General features: G+C 39.8%; 1 protein-coding gene across 1 annotated transcript; it reads right to left on the bottom strand.

Moving 5' to 3' along the window:
• Positions 1-3,279: 3,279 nt before the first annotated feature.
• Positions 3,280-22,504, bottom strand: LOC582581 (dimethylaniline monooxygenase [N-oxide-forming] 2). Its single transcript, XM_030997938.1, has 9 exons — positions 22,155-22,504; positions 12,749-12,880; positions 11,676-11,939; positions 10,272-10,472; positions 9,289-9,344; positions 8,243-8,473; positions 5,860-6,025; positions 4,268-4,512; positions 3,280-3,660 (listed from the first exon to the last, which is right to left on the bottom strand). The coding sequence occupies exons 2-9, from the start codon at positions 12,861-12,863 to the stop codon at positions 3,346-3,348; spliced, it is 1,593 nt and encodes a 530-aa protein (XP_030853798.1). The 5' UTR covers positions 12,864-12,880; positions 22,155-22,504; the 3' UTR covers positions 3,280-3,345.
• Between the last annotated feature and the right edge of the window lie 385 nt (positions 22,505-22,889).

The raw sequence follows: 22,889 nt of genomic DNA, 5'->3' as shown, positions 1-22,889 counted from the left end.
TGACTAAGTTTTATTCAGCAAGTGGTAATCTAAATGTCAAGAAGTTCTCCTTAGAACTATATTAAGCTAAGAAAGATAACCAACAGTCTTTTTCAAGACTACACCAACAGTCCTTTTCAGGACTACACACTCTCAAGAAAGATTACCGAGAGTCCTTTTCAGGACTCCTCAACTTCCTCCCTCTCTCTCTCACATGGTGCACCCGCAGGCCCTACTGTATAGTCATGGTTTTACAGCATCGTCTTCTACTTCTGTGTCAACTCTTAAGGTAATCGCTCTTTTTGCAAAGCTTCTGCTAAACTCTGAAACAGACTACCTTTAGATGTCAAAAACTGTCACTACTGTTAATCTATTCAAAACAAGGGAAACGCTCTCGGCGGTCTCGCCTGTATTACGCAATTTGATATGATGAAAAATTGAGGTTGGAACATTATTTATAGGCAGGGTGGCCCATTAGCAGGCCGCAAAAAAATGAAATCCTCTGAATATAATCAGAATTTTGAAGTGAATATTGATTAAGAATCATGAACCAATAACAACAATTGATTCATTTATTCTCAAATTAAGTTGTGAAAACATAATCCAAGTCTACTGACCTAAAATGACCTTTGACCTTGTGACCTGGAATTTGTGTCATATGACTTGGGTACAAGTTTCATGGAATTTGAACAAACACTTTTGAAAATATACTAAAAATTCAAAATCTTGATGTTGATGCCACAAAAAAGTCTAAGTTTGTTGACCTAAAATGACATTTGACATTAGCTTTCTACACACATGATTGGGGATACTTGATTACCCTATAGTCCAAGTTTCATTGACTAAGAACTTATACTTTCAAAATTATATCAAAAATTCAAAAACTTAACCTTAGGTTAAGTTTTCGATAATGATGCCGCAACATAGTCTAAGTCTGTTGACCTGAAATGACCTTTGACCTTGACTTTGTGACCTTTGTGACCTAAGTTTTTGATGTTGACGCCGTCGCAGCCGTCACCGGAAAAGCGGGGCCTATGTCTCGCTTTTTTGCTACGCAGGCGAGACAACTAGTCTTAAGACACATTTATTCAAAATTGCTTTCGATGATTAATTAACTCTGTTCACTTTGATGTGTATTCCATATGTATTGTAATTTGTAGGTTTATTTGCACTTTTTTGTTTTGTTTGATATGTAATTGTTTATTAGTCTATTTTGTTTGTTATAGCGCTTAGAGACTTCGGTGGTAAGCGCTTTATAACGTCTTTATTATTATTATTATTATCTTTATTCATAACAAAGACACACACAAAATTCAAAAACAAAGGGAAGTAAAGTCTGTAGATTACTTGTTGTTCAAGAACAATAATATAGGATAATATTTCATATACAATGAAAGACATATTTCAATACATGTTACAGTAGGACTTAGACTCTTCATTTTGTATAAATGTAAATGTTTATTCAACTGTTATCGCCCATGACCTATCATCATTAACTGTATAAACCGGCGTCTTATTATATCGACAGGTGTCATTATTGTTGTATCTAGAAAACCAGCGTTTTCACCCTTTTGTTCTATCTTTCTTATAATAGCAAGTCATTATCTACCTTTTATTTTCTTTTTTTTGAGGGCTGCAAACACACCAGGCTTCATGCTTACGCCGAAACCCTCCTATATCGTGTTTATCTATATTAATTTAATGTATGCATTCATCGTGTAACTTCATTTCTTATACATTCTCTATATACAATGTCATGTACTGTATTGGAAAAATGTATCAAATGTAAATAACTCAGTAATGCTCATGAATATACATAACATTCTCCTTTTCCACACTGAAACATAAAGAGGATTCGCTAAATCCATATCAAATTAATAACAAAATTATAAAATAGGTATATGCCGGTACCGGTAAGTTTATGTCTCAGAAAATCATCTAGGTTCTTATATAATGTGACAGCGGGGTGGACGGACAAGCAGACAAAAAATACCATCATAATTGTACAAAAACATAAGGGTCAGTTTACTTAAGAGCCAACGCGGTAGGCATTATTTAATCAGCCATGATAGAGGCATGCTAAAAAATAATAATTAGCCACTGACGTAACCCTTACCGTAACACTGATATATGCAAATGAAATATGCAAACAACCCTATGAAAAACATGGTATGCAAATAAACTACTTCATATCTGCATAACATTAGAGGCTTTTCTTTTTTTTAGAAACAGGCCTTATGGAGCGCAACATTCTCCAATCCGGGTGGATTATTGTAATTCTGTATTGAAATATTGAAAATGATGAACTGATTTGAAGATAACATGCTCGTGCTTTTTGTCTGTCATTTATCCACTAATACACATGGCATGGTGGCTCAGTGGTTAGAGCGCCCGCCTCATGAACGGGTGGTCGTGGTTCGAACCCCGGCCGAGTCATACCAAAGACTTATAACAATGTGACCTTCTGCCTTCTAGCTAGGCGCTTAGCATATTAGATTGGAGAAGGGTAGTAATAACATATTATGTTATGCAGGGCCCGCTGGAAGAGCAGTTTCGTAACTGAAGTGGCTACCCTGGGTAAATAAAACGTTATTATTATTATCATTATACTTAGAATATTAGAAAGAGGTTGAAATTTTGGTGATCGATAAGTCAGTTGACTAAATAAACCAGCATCTTTGCTTGGTATCAAACCTGACCTAACAATAGTATATGGAAAATACAAAATGCTTTGTGCATGTACATGTACTGAGGTACATGCATAATTGCAGGATTATATCAAATTTCGTTCATTATGTTTCATACATGTATCAAGTTGAACATCAAATTATTATTTAATGTGAAAGAGGAAACGTCCCCTCGCATTTAATCCGAAATTGGTTTTACACACCGCGTTCTCTATTAAAATATTCCATTCAAATATAAATTGTCCTTCTTATAAAAACAACATTATTCCGTTCCTGCATATTATTTCCTGCGTGAATGATTTTTTTTCTTTAACTCCTCGCCCTCTCGCCAAATCGCCCTAAAATTGCATTTTCAGTTGAGGGCGTTTATTGCATCAACAGTCCACAATATTCGGAGAACACTTGTCGTTAAGAAAAGATGATTGTGGCCTTGTGGGCATCATTGCATTTTGATATGCACAACAGTGGCGGATTCAGGGTTCTCTGGTAAACGGGGGGGGGGGGGGGGCACATGTCCGGAAAAATGCTACGAGGTTTGGAGCGTGCTGCTTTGGCTTTAGCATTCTGTGGCAAGCATTAAAAGGGTCGTCAGCCATTTTGTTTTTTGTTGGGGGGGGGGGGAGGGGGTGCCCCCTGGATCCGCCAATGTTCGAAATTCATAAACTTTCTGTTTACGCAATTACGTAATTGTCATCAGGAAGATGGACAAAGGAATAACCAACAACAACAATATCAAAAATGTACTCGATTGATCACTTCCAGGGCTTTGAACTTTCCGGGTCTTGGTCGGTGTATCTGTGTTGTGTTTAGCCTTCATGATGGCATTCCGGGCCCCGGGCCACGCATGGGGGCCTACCAGTCGGTAGAAGGGCGGGTAATTGGGACCGAAGAAGAATTTGTAGGCGAGTATGGGATCCGACATGAGGAGATCCGTGAACCGCGGTAGGCATCCGAGCTTCGCAGCAATCATATCACAGTATGGGATGGGTGGAAACTAGACATGGTAGTCAAGAAGTAAAGAAAAGAAGAGAAATATATGGAAATTCATGGCATGTGTTCATATTCTTACCCTTATTACATGGTATTTACCCCCTTCTCACACTTTTGTAAGGGAGGGGGGAGTAGGGGCGTGTCCCTCCCACGATTAGCAAGAAGTGTATTCGGTAATGAATATTCAAACCTATTTAGACGCACAGAGTGCTCTTTTCTATACCTGCAGACAATACTTTCCCACGTGAGAACAACAGCAAAATAATGCCCCTTCTCCACCAGCAAGTGTTATATGCATTTGTTCTGGAGCAACGGACCTATCAAAGTATATCTTTCACACTCCTCTCGCTCCCCCAACGGGTGGATAAGATAGGAGGGCTAGCTAGGGAACAATGCTATCGAATATGGTGAGGGTGTGGTATGATGGGCTTTTCATCTTCTTTTCACGTACGTTGCCTTCACCCCCTCCCCCTTCCCCACTCTCTCTCTCTCTCTCTCTCTCTCTCTCTCTCTCTCTCTCTCTCTCTCTCTTCGTTTGCAATCTAATGGGGCAACTGCTCTCGTAGCTATTTACACGAACCTGCGATATATCAAACCTCAGGTATGCTTACATGTACTTTAGGATGGCCGTAGATCTTCTTGAAGATATTTTTCCTCCTCGCTACATCTTCCAGCATCATCTCCTGGCATGGTAGTTCCACTAGACCCTTGAAGACTCGGCCAGCCAGGCGGGCCTGGAGCTCATACATAGGTCCTTGGGCACCCACCGCGTTGGTAGCACCGACCAAGGCGATCGTCTGGTGGGCTAGGCGCGGCGGGAAAACGTGCCAGTAGAGCTCCAGCTCGGCATAAGTCTCTATAAAACAGTGTTTAAAGGGAGCAGGCATTGGACACAATTATTTTGAAAGAGGTATGTAGGCCGATGATATAGAGGCGGATTTAAAGTTTTGTAAAAGAGAGGGAACAAGTCAGAAAAAATCTGACAAGCATACAAATAGTTTTTAAAAAAAAAAAAAAAATTGAGGGTGCTACTTTGTTTAACATTTATTTTTGACCCTCTAAAGTGCCTATTTGGGACTAAAGCTTGAAAGGGGGCAAGTCAACACAATTAAAGGCAATTTTATTTCTTTTGTGTGATTTAGTTTTGATTAAGTACTAGGTACATGTAATGTCCTGCAATACTTAATATGTCTGTTTTCAAAAACGCACGTGTCACAAAAGAACCCCCTGTCAGTTATCGTTGATAAATATTGTCCACTAGCCTACGGTAAAAGTTTGTCAGATTTTCAAATATGTCATAGGATATTCAATTGCTTATTCCAACGAGTACCAATTGCATAAAAGTCATCATTTTTGTAGATACGCTGACAAGCTATAATCAATGTTTTTAATATTATACAAATATACATTGTCTGGAGAGGTTCTGGTTAAAACTATGCGCAGGAGATGACTCCAATACCCCTCAGCCCCAGAAGGAAATGGTCCTTTTGGAGTCACCGAGCCCCATAATTTTAACCGGTACCTCGAATAGAAGGCATGGTATATTTGTTTTATATCCTGCATCAAAAATGTATTTTAAAAAACTAAAAGAATAATAGAATCTAAAAAATGTTAATTTTTATCAAAAGAGATTTAGAATATTTAGTTTTCATTAAATTAAGATTTGAAAAGAAAGAAAAAAAAATAAAAAAATAATAGAATCTAAAAAATGTTAATTTTTATCAAAAGAGATTTAAAATATTTAGTTTTCATTAAATTAAGATTTGAAAAGAAAGAAAAAAAAGAAAAAAAAAATCACATTTTTTTTCCAACTGGTACTCCCAAATGGTACTCTTATATAATAGTACTTTTTCAGAGCAACCTTAAAAATAGTTGAAATATTTCTGGTCACGTGACGAGCTCTCAACCAATCAAAAACCAATAAATTTTTGATGCATGATATAAAAAAATATATATTATCACACAAGCACACGTGTGCACACGCACGCACGCATACACGCAACACATACACGCCCTAGAGCACACCGAGGGATGCAGTAAGCAAAACATATCGACCCTGATTGCCCAACCAGATACAAGTATTTTAGACTTCTGTCCATTCACAACTTTCGTGAAAATAATTACTTTGAAAATGATCTCCCCCGCCCCCCCCCCCCCAAAAAAAAATGTCAACAAAAATAAGTAGGCCTATGCAAACATGAACCTTGCAGAATAGACTTGTCGATGAAGGGGAATTTGAATTCATAACCAGTCGCGAAGATGACCGCATCGACGTTTTCAACCACCGTACCGTCGACGAAGATGACATCGGTCTCGGTGAAGCGAGCGATGTTGGCTTTCGCTTTGAGAGCACCACACCAAATCCGAACCTTGAGATGAAAAAGAAAAATGGAACAAAAAATGAAATAGTCGTTTTCTTTTCGCTGTATGTTCGTGGGGATGTTCGGATGTTCGTGGGGTTTCTGTCTTAAATGATGTATCATTTGGATTGTAGGCTTGTTATTACAGTAGGCGTACCTCATGTACGAGGTAAAAAGGGCCGGGCTTCAGCTCCGAGAATTCGGACACCAACAACAAGCGGGCAACCGTCACCAAACTCACATTCAAGCAGCGAGGTGCCCAAACATTTTCATATTCTGGGCAACAAGTTTACAGAATTAGTGAAGAGAAAATGCCCCATCGCCTCAGCCCCAAATCATCTACAGATACGCTAGTGGAAAATGGAAAAAGATATCAAGGACTACTATTCTTTGCCGAGACACATGAGGTCATTTTCAAGCCACAGACTAGTAGAAGCGAAAAGCGTCTTATAAACTGTCCAAGACCAACATTATCCTAAGACCAGCGTTTTTCAACCGGGGTGCCACAAAACAGCTCTAGGGGTGGCGCGAGAGAAATTCAGTTGCATAAAAAAAACGTCGACTTCGTGAAACACCAAATATCAAAAACCGCTAAATATGTCATTTTGTGAGGGAATATCATTATTAGATAATTAAGAGTATTTTTTCCTCGCTCGCTCGCATTTTTTAGAAACGGGATGATAAAGGCAGCAAGTATCTGAATACGTCCATATTTTTAGCGACGAGGTGCCCGAATATCATTCTATTTTAAAGCGACGTGCACGAATAATAATCTATACCTTTTATATCAAAATTGCATTTCTGACATGTTCACTTTACTCGCTCGCAACATTTCGAAACGGGATAATTTCAGGCAACGGGATGCCCAAATATCTTCATATTTATGTATCTTTCGTGGCGGGGTGCCCGCATACATTATATTTTATATCTCATCCAGTGTTGAGTACAAATATTATTTTTAACTTTATTGTAAAGGTGCAATTTTTCGCTCGCTCACAATACTTATATACATAATATGCTCGTGAATGTGTACATGGTACTGGACAAGTTTCAGAGTGATGCACATTTAATATTCTGTGATCAATTTGGGATTGGGGTGACGCGAAACTTTTAATTTCTGAAAGGGTGCCGTGACTGGAAAAAGGTTGAAAAACGCTGCCTTAGACGATTAGCTATGATACCTTTCTTCGATCTCATCCATCGCCACAGAACAGAAATGTTTGTTAGTAATTTCTACTCTTTGTGCCTTTTCAAGAACAGTCTAATATGGCTGATAACTTAAATCATCTTTACACTGCATACAAATTGGTTGTTATCTGTTTACCATTTGTTTGCCATTTTTGAAAGCAGTGGAAACTATTTGTATAGCTCCAGTCTTCACGCTCCATGACATGAGACTTGTTCGAAATTTACTATTATACAAATAATACACAGCAGTTAGGGCATTAGTAAAATTACCCACACGAGGTACCTTTGGAACAGTCTAACACGCCCGAGGCGGTAGTCGAGGGTATTTGGACTGTTTTGAGTGTGGGTAATTTTACTAATGCCCGAACAAAAATGTGTGTATTATTTGTTTTATAAGATTATGTTTTATTTGTTTTATAAGATTATGTTTTATTTGTTTTATAAAATGATGTTTTATAACATGATTTTACTAATGACCGGTCATTATCCAAAGTACGCGTTAGGCAAACGAAATACCTGGTCACGTGTACGCTTTCAACCAATCGTTTGATTAGGATCCACGCCACATCTTATAACATTGACTACTCTACCAAACACTGGAAAGCTGCATTTACACTGCAAGCACAAATCGTCAATTTTTTCTGACATTCCGGTGTTTTGTCGGTAGTAACATAGCATACAAGATGAAAATTCACCTCTGATGTCTTTATTTTTAAACGCCTGCCGAAATTTCACAGATATTTGCAGTGTTAATGACCGCTTTTGAAACTTCGGTACGATACCGGTTTTTTGCCCACGTGACTCTCCTCGTTTCCGTCCTAACGCATTAATTATGCAGGACAGCGAAAAGTGGCGCCTGCGCACAACTCATCAACAAAAGCGAAACGAGCAAAGACCGCCGTTTTTTAAATGTGTTTTTCCAGTAGGGTAAATGGCAGCCCCCAAAATCGACGATTTCCCGAAATGGTGTTTTTGGGATGCTTCAATGGGATTTCAGATAAACTAAATTATGCAGATGCAGGATAGGGATTTTCTTACCCCTATTTCATCGTTAACCATGAGGCTGGTGGAAGCGAAGAGAGGTCTATCCGATTGAAGACCCAGACTCTCCATATCGAGCCGGTTAGCAATGACTGATTTCATCCATTTCTTCCAGAGGGCTAGCGGTACCAAGCCCCTGACGCGACGATTGACGTAGGTATCAATTGGAGCGCCCCCAGGACCCTGCCTTGGTAAAACTGTCGTGCCCGACTTCATCGCCAGGTAGGTCTGATGGATAAGGTGATATACAGGAGTTGAGATATTACATAGAACAGATTACTACTACTACTACTACTACTACTACTACTACTACCAGGCGCGTACGCAGGATTTTTTTCAAGGGGGGGGGGGGGTTAACATTTTTAAATCGGCCCGATAATTTCGCACTCGACTCAGCCAGCCGCTGAATAAGCGGGGGGGGGGGGGGGGGGGGGGTTAAGAGGATACTTTTTTAGGTCAGCCATTGGTATAATTTTTTTATTTCATTTTATTTATTTTTTTATTTAAAAAAAAACCCAAAGGGGGGGGGGGGTTCCGTCAAAATACACACATAAAAAAATACCAAAGGGGGGGGGGGGAGGTTCAAACCCAAAACCCCCCCCCCCCCTTGCGTACGCTCCTGACTACTACTAATACTACTACTAGTACCACCACCACCACCACCACTACTACTACTACTACTACTACTGCTACTACTACTACTGCTACTACAACTAAACTACTTATACTACTATTACCACCACCACCACTACTACTACTACTACTAAGAAAGAGAATTAGATAATTAAAGGGAGAGAGAGAGAGAGAGAGAGAGGAGGGGGTGGGAGATGGTAGAAAGAAAAGAGGAATGGAATAGGGTAAAAATGCTTTATATCCGAACATCAAAACTATATTTTCATATACACACTTGATCTCTTCATTTTATATATGTATCATCATTTTTAACCGAAACGATCATTATGCGATCTATGAATACAATGATATAATATATCATCAGCCTATCATATTTTATTTTTTCAAGGGATGGAGAAGAAATGTCTTACCATTTTAGCATGCCTGCTCGTGTCAACCGCCACATCGCCAGCTGAATGAGAGCCTCCTGTACCAATAATAATAATAATAATAATAATAATAATAGTAATAATAATAGTAATAATAATAATAATAATAATAATAATAATAATAATATGTCTTCTTTACCCAGGGTAGCCTCATCAGTATTCATACTGTTCTCCCTGAGGGCCCTGCAATCATATTATTACCCCGGTCACCGGATTCAGGCTTACCCGCACACAATGTATGCACATTCTCCACTCCCTGGGGAGCATTCCAGCCAGGCGTCATTTTTACATGCGCACACTTGCTAATCTCAGCACATTAGCCTTCGCATCCTCCCATTGGAGAAAGAGAGTACGTATAGGGAAAGCGTCGTTGCGAAGCTAGAAGTATACGAGTATTTCAATATCGAATTCGCTATAGTAGTTTAAATTTGCATGCTGTCTTATAAAGAAAACCTATTAGACTATTTAAATTATGATTTGTCTTTTCTTCTTTCTTTCGAGGATGATTTGAAAGAATTCAGCATTTCTGCCGATGGACATGCCTCTAGGGGCCATTTTGTGGGTGGGGTGGTCAAGGACCCCCCCCCCCCCCATCCAATTTACAAGTAGGGGCCTTCAGCAACATGTTATCAAAGCCCCCATTGTTGTAGCTGTTATTTATATGTTTATTTTTTTAAAGTTTGTTACATGTTGAAATAAGGTTGGAGAATGGAGAGCCGATAATCATTTGCCCAAATTGGTGGTGCATATCCCCTTCTGTTTATCGATCAGTAGTTTATAACATGCAGAGAGAAAGAGGGAGAGAAACGGAGACAGGCAGGCAGACATGCAGAGAGAAATAGAAAGGTAGACAGACAGACAGATATAAAGACATTTTCAACGCACAGGAGTATCGCATAAATTATCGAGCAGCGTTAATATTACTGAAGTGAAGAGGATAAAAGAGCATGTAGGATATATCATACCGACGACGACGACGGTTTTGCCAGCGAACTTCCCTCCGTTCTTGAAGTCGCAACTGTGAACGATGTCGCCCTTGAATTCATCCATTCCCGGGAATGATGGAATATAGCTCTTGTTATGGAGACCCGAGCACACCATCACGGCATCGAACACCTCCTCGTCGACCTCGCCGCTCTGGACCTGACTCTTCACATGCCACTGACCTTCAAGGGAACGTAACAAGGACGTTCAGATTATTATCTCGCCACTCGCAACCTAAGCTATTTTTTAAATATCTAATTTCGTTTTATTTCTGCATTTTTTCAGAAACAATAACTGATCAACAAAGAACATCTTAACCTATAGGTATGAAACAAATACGCAAACAATGATAACTTCATGAAAACATGTGATTTACATGATTATACACATACAATAACGAACTTAATATTTCTCTATACTCTATAATAATCATAATTATGATATAGTATTATGAACTTAAAGTATTAGCCTAACTATCTGTGGAAAAGTGCAGGAGATCTCCTTTTTAGAGACGGTTGACTAGGATGCTATATAACAAATCGCAAACTTAAATATCTGAAAGACTTATTTCTGACGTGTATTTGTGTATCTAATGGTAAAGCTGCCAGGTGTCATCTGTCTCATTAGCAGTAGGCATTATTTAATCAGTGGTAGAGGATTGTTTCTTAAAATAGCTACATCGCAATGTAGCAATTTTGCATCCACTTACATACAGTGGGCCTACCGTGTGCATCAGTAGGGTTATTTTGTGGCTATTTCTAGAGACATGCCTCCACGACTGCTTGAATGATGCCTGCCCTCATTAACATGGGGAGATGGGGGAGGGGGATATCTATTCTACCATGTGGATAAAATATTATTATTATTATTATTATTTATTTGGCAAAACAAAGTGTATACAAAAGAATTACATAAAAGAAAAAATCATTCAAATCAAAGGATGAAAATTATTTATAAAAAAACATTATCGTGATTCCCATGAGCATTTACAAGTTACCAGGAATGGAGAGGATAAAGCCCTCGGTGAAGGAAGGGTGTTGGAGAGGGGTAATATCGGCTCTTTCCCCCCTTTGCCTTCTTTCTCCTCCCCCTCCCACACTCTCTTTCTCTCTCTCTCTCTCTCTCTCTCTCTCTAATTCTCTATCCGTCTCTCTCGCTCCGTCTCTCTCTCCATCTCTCTCCGCGTTCTCCCCCTTACTCTCTCTGTCTCTCTCTCCCTCCCTCCCTCTCTCCCTTTCCTCTCTTCCCATCGCTCTACCCTCCTATCCCTCTCTCTCTCTCCCCTCTTTCTCTCGGTCTCCCCTTCTCCTTTTCTCTCTTGTTTACCATTTGTTGTGCCCTCCATGCATGCCCCTCCCTATCTGCAGCTATGCACAACCACTGACCTGTGTTTTGGAAGTCTTCTGTAGGCTCAACACGAACTACCTTCGTATTTAATCGAATATACGGCTCAAGGCCAAAGTGTTTGGCATATCCCTGGAAGTAGTTGAGCACCTGATTACCCTGGATGTATGGTGAGACAGAGGGATCGAACGGGTAGTCACTGAAACACATCATCTCCTTGCTGGAGTTTGTGATTAGGCAATCGTAGATGGCGCCCCTCGTCTCTGTCCCCGGAGCTCGCTTGTCACTAGTAACCCAAACACCGCCTGGGTAAAAAGTAATATACACTTCAAGCATTTCTCTCTTCAAAAAAAGTTTAAAGAAGGGGTAAAATGAAATGACTTGAAACAATATAGTTCTTTCCCCATGGCTAATGCCAAAACTTTCCGTTTCATGGAAAGTATTAAAAAAGTGACGGATCCAGCCGGCGGCAAGAGGGGTCCAATCCATGGGAAAATATTTATTTGCGACTCAGCCAGCCGGTGAATAAGCAGAGGGGGGGGGGGGGGAGGGGAAAGAGCACTATTTTTTCCTAGTTCGTGAGAAATTTCGTATTTAAAAAAAAAAATAAATAAATAAAAAAAATCTTTTTTATTTGACCGGGGAGCCAGGCCCGTTGCCCCCCCCCCCCCCCTCCCATGGATCCGCGCCTGCATTTACTGTGGGGAAATATGTCAAAAATGCTTTTGAGGTACGACAAATTTATCCAAAGTGCTTTGAACTTCAAAATAGACCCTCCAAAATTATTAACGTTACATTATATGAAATGAAATTTAATTGCTTGAATCATACTGGAGCTTAGAACTTTTGAAAAGATAACTTGAGAAAATTTAAAATGAAAAGATTTTCATTCGGAATTCTGCTCAGTGACTCTTTTTTTTTTGAAGGAAAAAAAATAGACCTCGCCATCTAGAAACTTCGCTTTTTAAAGAGCGAAGTTTCTAGATGCAAATTCAAAAGTTCTAAGCTCCAGCATGATTCAAGCAATTCAATTGGTCGAAATTTGTTTTCACGCACATAAACAAATAATTTCCCAAGAATTGGGGGAATACTTAGAATATAGTCAACTACATACCACATTGTTCTGTCTGCTCGAAGCACACAGGTTCGAACCCCTCTTCTAAACACGTCTTAGTCGAAACCAGACCGCTTATTCCCGCCCCGATAACGGCAACCTTTTTCACAGTCATGGCGAAGCAGTGATCCCCTGAAAAGAGAACCATTAACAATTCACTGTACCGTTGAACTTTTCTCAAGCGACAAACGTTACAAGGACAATAAAAATGACGAGAAGGCTAACTAACTTTTGAAAATTGTCTCACGGATAAATTCAATATAGTAGGCAAGGCTAAAAAAACACGGGGCGGTGGCAAGGCTCAAAATACACAGGGGCGGTGGGCGATTCGCCCCCGTGAGCTACAGTCATAATCGCCTCCGTCAGGTTGCTCACGGGGGCGATTGCAAAATTAAAAAATCGCCCCCGTGGAATTATCAAAATAAAGATTATATTTTCTGTTATAGCTTTCACACAATATTGAGCTTCAACTTTCAAACCTTAAACCAATGGAATGGAACTATGGAAGTTAGATTAGCGTGCAGGATTTCTCGCTTGAATTTTTCGATTACCATGCAGTTATGGTCATGCGATTGCATTGTGAAAGAAACATTGTGGAATCGATCAGAAAAGGTTGATCTTAAAGATGAAGTTGAGTTCTGGTCGTGCGATTGCATTGTGAAAGAAACGGTGTGGAATCGACCAGAAAAGGTTGATCATCTAGCCTTTAAGAATTTATGTGTATTGCAAGGTTCTGGAATCATCAAAATGATAAGAAATCTGGCCCAGTCTTGGTAAAGTTACAAACATTGTACACATGCAGAAAGATGTATATGGGACTACACGAACACGTTGCGTAAAAATCCTACCCTGGATTTTTACGATGTTACATGACATATTTAGATTATGAAAGCAGTTGAAGAGCCATGCTTTTCAGGGAACATGTCTTATCTGATGTTCTTTCACACTTGCATAATAAGAATGATAACGCTCACAAATCATTGTTCACCTCTTCCCAGAACTTAACCTTCTCTTTAATGATCCCCCGCCCCTCCCCCCCCCCCCCCCAACTGAGCGAATTTGCGGCCGGCATGATTTTCAAATTTTTGGGAGCAAAACAACATAAAAAATGTTCTCTTACCCCCCCCCCCCCCCTGAGCCATGATTACAAGGAAAATAAAAATGACAAGAAGGTTGACTGACTTTTGAAAATTGTCTCACAAATAAATTCAATATAGCAGGCTTCCCACTAAGATGTTATAATCGGATAACTTAAATACAAGTACTTTAATTTCATGATAGACATTCCAAAATGGGCAGGGCTTTGCGATTATTTTGTACGAAAACCGTGACCAAGTATATGTGAAATTGAATGACGGAATAATCAGATAATACAATGTTGGGCAGAGTGAAAAAATGAAGAGAAGACATGGACAGAAAATCACGGAGACGTGATGATTTCCAAAATGGCAGAACTGCAAAATATATATATATTTTTTTTTAATGGGGCAAGAACATACATGTTCATGTGAAAGAATACACCAGAAGGACACGTGATGAACATATGACATCCTCATTAGATTAAAACCACAACGAAATAAAAAATGATAAAATCAATATCGTGTCATGCGGATTTCCGTTATTGTTTCACTTTCATTTCATGTTTTTTGATACGTGCCGATTCCTAGACTACTAAGGGGACTTCCCCGCGTTTTACTCACGTGTTTCACAATTACATCGGCCTACATAATCGTCTATGTCTGACGATGTTAGTCAGAGCCGTATGGTAAAACCACTTCCATTCTTTCTGTTCCTGTTCATTTGCTCATGGTGAGATTATAATTATTACAAAATGAAACACAAGAATTATATTTTAGATAGCATATTATTATAGGTCTTCTAAAAAGAATAGACCCTCCTAAGCCCTGCATCTTTTAGTCATTTTTATATGTTGGAACAGATGGGAAAGTAGTCCGGCAATACATCACATTGACATTACCGCTTCAGCCAATTTGAAGTGCCCATACGTATAGTGATTACAACTTTAAAAAATTCATAACTTTCTTATATTTAGTCAGATTAAATTGAAACTTTCATCAGTTTGCTTCTTTGATTTTCTGCTTTCGTTTAGTTGTGTATTTGGGTTGGATTTCCCTTTAATCCAAAGCTGTATAGGCCTACATCGTATGTATCCCGGTTGCGTTATTTTTTCTGCGGCACAGATTGGGGTTAGGTGCGTGTTGAGCCTATGGGAAAGTTTAGGGTTAGGGTTATAGGGTTAGGGTTAAATCAAGACCCCCCCCCTTTTTTTTAAAGCCCCAATCTGTGCCGCAGAAAAAAATAACGCAAGCGGACACTTTTTTTTGGGGGGGGGGGGTCAAAAAAAAAATCGCAACTACTCAGCCAGCAGAAAAGTCGCTCAGTGGGGGGGGGGGGGGGGGGGGTAAGCGGACACTTTTTTCTTTTTGGAGTCCACAAAAAAATCGCAACGACTCAGCCAGCCGAAAAGTCGCTTAGTGGGGGGAAGGGGGGGGGGGGGGGGGTAAGAGGACCCTTTTTGGTCTCGAAATTTGAAAAATTGACATTTTTCTTTGTTGGGGGGGGGGGGGTAAGGTCATCTTTTTAAGGTTAGCCATGGGCATAATTTTTTTTTTTTTTATAATTAAAAAAAAAAAATCCAAATGGGGGGGGGGGGGTTTAGGGGGGTTTACACACATAAAAATACCAAAGGGGGGTTCAACCCCCAACCCCCCCCCCCCCTGCGTACGCGCCTGTGTTGACTATCATGAAGCAGCTCGTTGTGGCCTATAATTATATAGGACCAAAAGACGAGTTGGAATCTGTCCATGAATGAAAGGTGACAACTAGCGTGATCAGTATATTCAAATGATGTGAAGATTCTGGCCGATTCAAACCTCTTGATTTGAAAGGACTGCTTGATGCATATAGCTACACCACCTCCTACACGACCCACTCTTGGCGTGGTGATGTAAGTCATACCCCCCCCCCCCGAACGGAGGGACCGAATTGGTGTTCCCAAAATCTCCGGCTCGTTATGAAGAAAAGATGCCCGTGTTGACTTTACACACCGGCTTATGCTGAAAGGGGGGGGGGGGGGGGGGGGGGTGCTGAAATTAAAGGCTCGTATAACAAAAGAAAACTAGATGGAATTTTGACTGCGAGCAGTCGAAAATGATGCCTCCGCCATTGAGCAATTTAAACAAGTTTGGAGTTTAAATCTCCAGTGGTTCTTGAGATATCATGATAACAATCTCAATGTATGGAATTTCATAAGTTGACCTCTGTGACCCTTGACCTTTGACCTACGTGCTCCAAAATCTAATCAGATTGTCTTCCTATGGTGATACACACTATCATTAAGTTTGAAGTTTAAATCTCCAGTGGTTCTTGAGATATGATAACAATGGTAAAACCATGGTACCACCATGGTACCTGTGGTACTCGACTCTAACCATGGTACTACCATCAAAGAACCATAGTATTACCATGGTTATATGACAAGTACCATCGTATACCATGGTACTTCCAAATTTGTACCATGGTACTCTATGGTACCTGTGGTACTCGTCTCTAACCATGGTACTACCACGCAAGAACCATGGTATTACCACGGTCATATGACAAGTACCATGGTATACCATGGTACTTCCGAATTTTTACATGGTACATTGTGGTACTTAATTGGCAGTTGTACGTTTCTAACCATGGTTCAGTACCATGGCTGTATTGTTATAGCATGGTGCATGTATTTTTCTCCTTTTCTTTGCAATTAATTTACATATCCATCAAGGGGGAAACAAATATGTTGTTTTTGTTTTGTTTGTCCGATTAATTTTATTTCTGCGTTCAGATAATAAATAAGAGGTTATACATGTGGAAAAGTCAACTTTCGTTTGGCCATTTATCAATGGTGTTTAAATGTAGAAATTGTGCAACAGTTTGAAATATCATAAAGGTCTGCACAAGTCAAGACTATACCTACAAGCCCCAACCCCATACAGCTAGCGCACACAGCTACCGTCTATACACACAACCAGCCCTTGCAGCGCACTGTGAGCATTCCCGCATTTATGAATTGGTTTTGGCAATGTGCCGAAGGGATCGCTGTATCATACAGTGCAGTGCATGCAGTGTATACTGTGGACATGCCGCTATAGGCCTATGCACTATTCACAACCCAGCTTCATGCCTCGTGTGTTTCTTGGTGTTTTAGATCTGCAAAATCATGCTGAATTCTTTTTTTCCCGGCTATTCTACAACAGTATGGGTAAGTTTAAGAATCATCTTCTTTATTTACAATATGTAGAAAGATCTAGTCGATGTCTAGATAGTTAGTTATGACATTGTCAACTGGGAATTCAAACAACTTCGACAGGATAACAGTGAAGACTGAACATGTATGATCCCATGTACGTAAATTGTTGTAGTATCTTGATGGGTTTATGGGGCATATCATTCAAAGCAAAGTTTGTCCATTTACATACACATACTCTTACTGTTAGTATATAGTGTCATTGTTCGCAGGATTGAATGTTTTATTCTTTTTAGAAAATGAATAGAATACTGCATAAAAATCCAGCAAATTAACGAATTAAGCCAACCGATGTCATGTCTGCCTCTGCTCTTTGACTGCATGTGTGATTTCATGTTGACAGTTGTTGATATTCATATTTGTTTTTGTTATAGACTCTAATTCAAACTTATCTTTTTTAAATTACAGATATATACGCAACATGACAAATGAGTAGTTTCCATATCGACGTTCTTTATCATCATCTTGACCAAAACATCAACGCCACCATCACCATGTCTTCGTCGTTGACCACCGTTTTTGGGATTTGAACTTTGAAGTTTGTTGCGAACTCTAATAATGAATTGGACATTGGCATTATCAACTTTTGTTCTGTCTTTGAACACAGTCGACGTCGAACTTTTATTGAAGGTAAGAACCTTCTTTTTACCTTCTTTGTCTTCGATTTGCGTTTCGTCGTTTGCAAGTCTGATCCTGACTCCGGCTAATGATGAATTTATCAACTTTCGATCTGTCTTCGATCACCGCCGACGTCGTTCTCTATACCAAGTTTCACCATCACCATACATGGACTTCGCATCCGATCGACATTGCGGACTCTTGGCTTTCATTCATCATTCATTTTTGAACTGTATCATGATTACCGACGTCATCTATGATCTACCATAGAAAGTAGGCCTAGCTACCAATTGTTTCTTCAAACCAAATTCGAGTACGACATCATCAACGAATCTCGAACCTCCGCTGGAAGGATAGTTTGTAAAATGTACTATGTAATTTGAATATGAGCGGCAGTCTTTCGCTATAGAAATAGACTAACGACTTTACTTATAATATTGCTGTGTGCTGAAAGTGTTTAGTGTCATGTATAATGTAACAAGCGGCAGTCTTTCGCTATAGAAATAGACTTCAGTTTTCGACTGTAAATTGTTTTATATATTTTACGCGAGCTAGATTTTAGCTCGTTTGAATAAACGCCTTTAAAAAAAGTAAACATACTGTTTCCATTGTTTGATGTTTGATACGTCATATGATCATTTGACATTAATGATCAACATTATTGTGATGTCTTTTGTTAACAGATCATGTTTACGAGAGTAGTGGCTGAACCTTGAGAAAAATGGATAATTGTGCTGAAAGTGGACTTCATGCCAGCTCCTGTCATTTTTGTGTCTACTTTGCAGACGAGCATGTTCTTTCAAAGATAAATGATCAAGGGCTGGCAGATATTATGAGGAATACTGTGTTGAAAGTGCTTAATGTATGTAGTAGATTTGTAAATGATAACAAAAAATCAATCATGCAATGTAATCAATGCTTTCTTTTTATTAAGCTACATGCAGAATGGAAAGGCGACTGGGTACGTGCAGTAACATTATAGTACAAGTACCATGGTAACAGGAGAACCATGGTAACCATGGTACAGAGAACCATGGTAACCGAGAACCATGGTAACCATGGTTCTTATGGTGGATGGTAATTTGGACAAAGAACCATGGTACTGAAAAACCATGGTAACCATGGTACTGAGAACCATGGTACACTGAACCATGGTTACCATGGTTCTTATGGTGGATGGTAATTTGGACAAAGAACCATGGTAACCATGGTACTGAAAACCATGGTAACCATGGTACCGAACACCATGTTAACACTGAACCATGGTTATCATACTTCGGTGTTACCATGGTTTTCAGTACCATGGTAACCATGGTTCTATGTCCAAATTACCATCCACCATGAGAACCATGGTAACCATGGTACTGAAACCATGGTTTTTACATGGTACATTTTTGTAAGGGTATTATGATAACAATCTCAATGTATGGAATTTCATAAGTTGACCTCTGTGACTCTTGACCTTTGACCTACGTGCTCCAAAATCTAATCAGATCGTCTTCCTATGGTGATACATACTATCCTCAAGTTTGAAGTTTTTACATCTCCAGTGGTTCTTGAGATATCATGATAACAATCTCAATGTATGGAATTTCATAAGTTGACCTCTATGACCCTTGACCTTTGACCTACGTGCTCCAAAATGTAATCAGATTGTTTTCCTATAGTGATACACACTATCACTAAGTTTGAAGTTTAAATCTCCAGTGGTTCTTGAGATATCATGATAACAATCTCAATGTATGGAATTTCATAAGTTGACCTCTGTGACCCTTGATCTTTGACATACGTGCTCCAAAATCTAATCAGATCGTCTTCTATGGTGATACATACTATCCTTAAGTTTGAAGTTTAAATCTCAAATGGTTCTTGAGATATCGCGCTAACAAACTCAATACAAGGAATTTCGTAAGTTGACCTCTGTGACCTGTGACCTTTGACCTACGTACTCCAAAATCTAATCAGATCGTCTCCCTATGGTGATAAATACTATTCCCGAGTCTTAAGTTTAAATCTTAAATGGTTCTTGAGATATTGTGATAACGGTCAAACGGGACGGACGTACGGACGGACGTACGGACGGACAACCCGAAAACATGATGCCTCCGGCACCCCCTTCGGTGGCGGAGGCATAAAAAGATCTACCCGTATTGGCACTCTGGACTTATGCTGAAAGGGGGGGGGGGGTGATGGGAACACGCATAGTTATGTGTACCATAAATAACACTGAGTGGGGGGGGGGGGGGGGCGGGAAGTCATAGTTCTGAAGGGTAGAGCTAGGATATCTGAGCTAGGGGAATGTCCGGGGGAAGGGGGTGTTGTCGCGATCATCGCCCATGAACCAGGTCTCTGTCACAGCTGCGATATATCTATTCGATCATAAATCATGAGGTCACAGAAACATTTTGCGTATTATTGTTCAATGATCTGGCATTCTGGACCGAGGTCAAATGTCACCGGATCTTCGTCGACTACCGCGGTTTCCTGTAGCTGCAGACGACGTGCACCTTCCACCTTTCCGATATCGCCTGGTGCGACCTCTACAAATGCCTATTTGGTTTAAAGCCCCACTGTCCTACTTGTAGCTGCTTGCGCCCTCTATACAGAAAACTTCCCCAATCGGTGCCTGTTGGTCCCCCATGATCCTCTTTTTCTTATGTTAGTTGAGAGCTGAGTTAATGAGATAGCCACCTGTCAATGACCTCGCTATGTGGTCTAATCCCTTCTGGCCCAGTAGTGTTGACGGTCTTAAGGTTGACCGGACAGATGAAGATATTTTGAAGTGCTTAGAATTCAAGTTGTATAGTGTATAAATGGATTCTATCTATTAATATGGTAGTGCATGGGATCCTCACTATTAGTTGAGGAAGGACCTGGATTGGGGTGTATGTCCCCACACTGAACAAAACTCAATTGAAATGTAGAGGCACAAGTAGGAGTTGGGTATAAATATGATATCCTTTTGCCAACATATTTCACATGTAGCTGAGAATTTAAAAACACACTTTAGGAGAAAAGCTTTTGACCAAATGAGTACTGATACCAAGTTTATAGCTACCAGTGCTCGTGCAATAGACACTACACCAAGACAGCTCTAGTTGGCATATATAAGAGACTTTGTGATCGAATGAGAGCATCTAGGCGTTGTGGCGTGCGCCCGTAATCCAGCTGAAAGTGGAAGTTACAAACTGATTCAGCCGAGGACACCCAGGTTCGAAACTGAGTCACGTCTTTCGGATGGGGACATTTAAAGGTCGGTCCCCAGACGTAAATAATCATATCTGATTGATACACGTCTATAAAAACCCAACACACACACACAGAGCCATTGTAAATGACTTACGTAATCTATTGTATTTGTACTCAATAGTTCCAGGATTCTTTCACGGAATGATTGGGCCAGTAAACATGATGAATAGAATGAGAACATTGACTAGTATACACACACTGCTATATACATGTATTGTACAATATAGCTACTACATGTAGGCATACAAATCGCAATCACATAAACACAGACAAAAAATCCAAAGAAATCACCTCACAATATTGTCCTGTGTGAACAGTGGCATATAACAAACAAACTAGTATGACAATAAATCTTTTAAATTAACTCAGATCCAACTTAATTTAGGAGAGACTTGGACGTTGGACGAGCAGCTGTGACGCGCCCAACTCACTCCAGGGGCGGATCTATACATTTTCACTCGGCAGCCCAAGGGGGGGGGGGGGGGGTCAACCCCCCCCCCCCCCCTTGGGCTGCCGAGTGAAAATGTGATGAGCATAGAAAAATGCCATCATCTGCCAGACCTACACAGTTAGATGTTAGTAGATGCCAGGAAAACATCACTTACGGGGGTTCAAATTAGTACCAAAATAGTACCCCCAAAAAAATGCCCTCGCCGGTCACCCCCCCCCCCCCCCCTGGCAAAAAGCTATATCCGCCCCTGTACTTACTTGACCAACGGCTAAAACAGTTCATCACCTACTATTATTATCTCATCCGACTGCCATCCGATTTTTTTTTAAATGGCAATAGTAATTACTCCTCATTACCTAGACCCTTGGAGAGGACTTAACGCCGTCGGTCCCCTGGCTGGTTACTTACAAGTATAATTATGTAGGCCTATGCTTTCTTATAGCAGTCAGGTAAAACAAAAATCAATCATCAAACGATATTCATTATGAGTACTGTATCAAAGTATCGGGGACGCTTAAACTTCTTGAACTTAAACAAGTCGCATCCTCCCCTTCTTGGCCTTAGCAAGGCACCTTAATTCTCGCTTCAAGTTTAAGCTTTCGTAGGGAAGGCTTGTCACACGACTATCGGTGAAGTGAATTTGTTATATCGTTTGTCGTCCAAAACATTTTATCTACTTTAAGTAATGTGACAGCAGCTAGCTAGTATATAGATGCACATTATATGTATTATAATACACAACGCTGATTCGGAATATAAGCATTTATATAACTTACCCTAAAAGTCTCTGCTGATCACTCTATGTGCAAATGTAAGACAGCCTTCGACTGATTCCAAGTTTAATAGGATTTGACTTAGCAGCAGTCACTGTACGAGAATAATGAATTATTCACTATGTGTTCATGACCAATAAGTTGAAGCAAAGTTCAACGCCTTTCACACAAAATAGCAGCTGGCACCGAAAATGAAATCATGTCTTCCGTCCTTTCAATTTTCTTTACTTTCTTTCGCAACGGTCCAAAGTGCGGACATGAAAATAAGGAGGGGAAATTGAAAGTAAAGTTTGAAACTATATTTGTAGGCGCTATGATGCTTCATCCCGTTCCATCGTTTATTCACATGAAATTAACGACATCAATGAATCCTTCCGGTAAGTATATACAAGGGCGAAGTGAGAGACAATTAAAAAAAAAGGGGAACCGAACATTACCGCTTAATGCACTTATTACAAACATTTCTGAATCACTGGATTTTTTTGCTAACAGAAGGATTACTTGGTCTTTCACTTTTGGTGAGTAGAGCCAGCAATTTTCTGGTCGCTGACCTGAATGTATCCTGCTTGGTTTGTGTATAATTAATTCTATGCTGTACGAATATATAGTCACTCAACTTTCCTCTATATTAATATCTGCTTGGAAGTCTATTAAAATGATATGTTACGGTGGTGGGGAAAAGAAGATAAATAAAAAATAAAAAACTTTTTTAAGCATCTTTGTTTCCTGAATGATTTT

This window comes from Strongylocentrotus purpuratus, unplaced genomic scaffold (assembly GCF_000002235.5).
Source record: "Strongylocentrotus purpuratus isolate Spur 01 unplaced genomic scaffold, Spur_5.0 spur5_scaffold_4, whole genome shotgun sequence".
NCBI classification, from domain to species: Eukaryota; Metazoa; Echinodermata; class Echinoidea; order Camarodonta; family Strongylocentrotidae; genus Strongylocentrotus; species Strongylocentrotus purpuratus.
This window is presented reverse-complemented; position numbering and strand designations above follow the sequence as displayed.

Bases quoted from the DNA above. Each gene is read 5' to 3' on its own strand.
- LOC582581 (XM_030997938.1), bottom strand. From the start codon at position 12,863: ATGACTGTGAAAAAGGTTGCCGTTATCGGGGCGGGAATAAGCGGTCTG. The intron at 8,474-9,288 runs GTAAGACATTTC...CTTATCCATCAG, and splicing joins CGAGCAGGCATGCTAAAATG to ACCTACCTGGCGATGAAGTC. The intron at 6,026-8,242 runs GTAAGAAAATCC...TTTCATCTCAAG, and splicing joins TGGTTAACGATGAAATAGGG to GTTCGGATTTGGTGTGGTGC.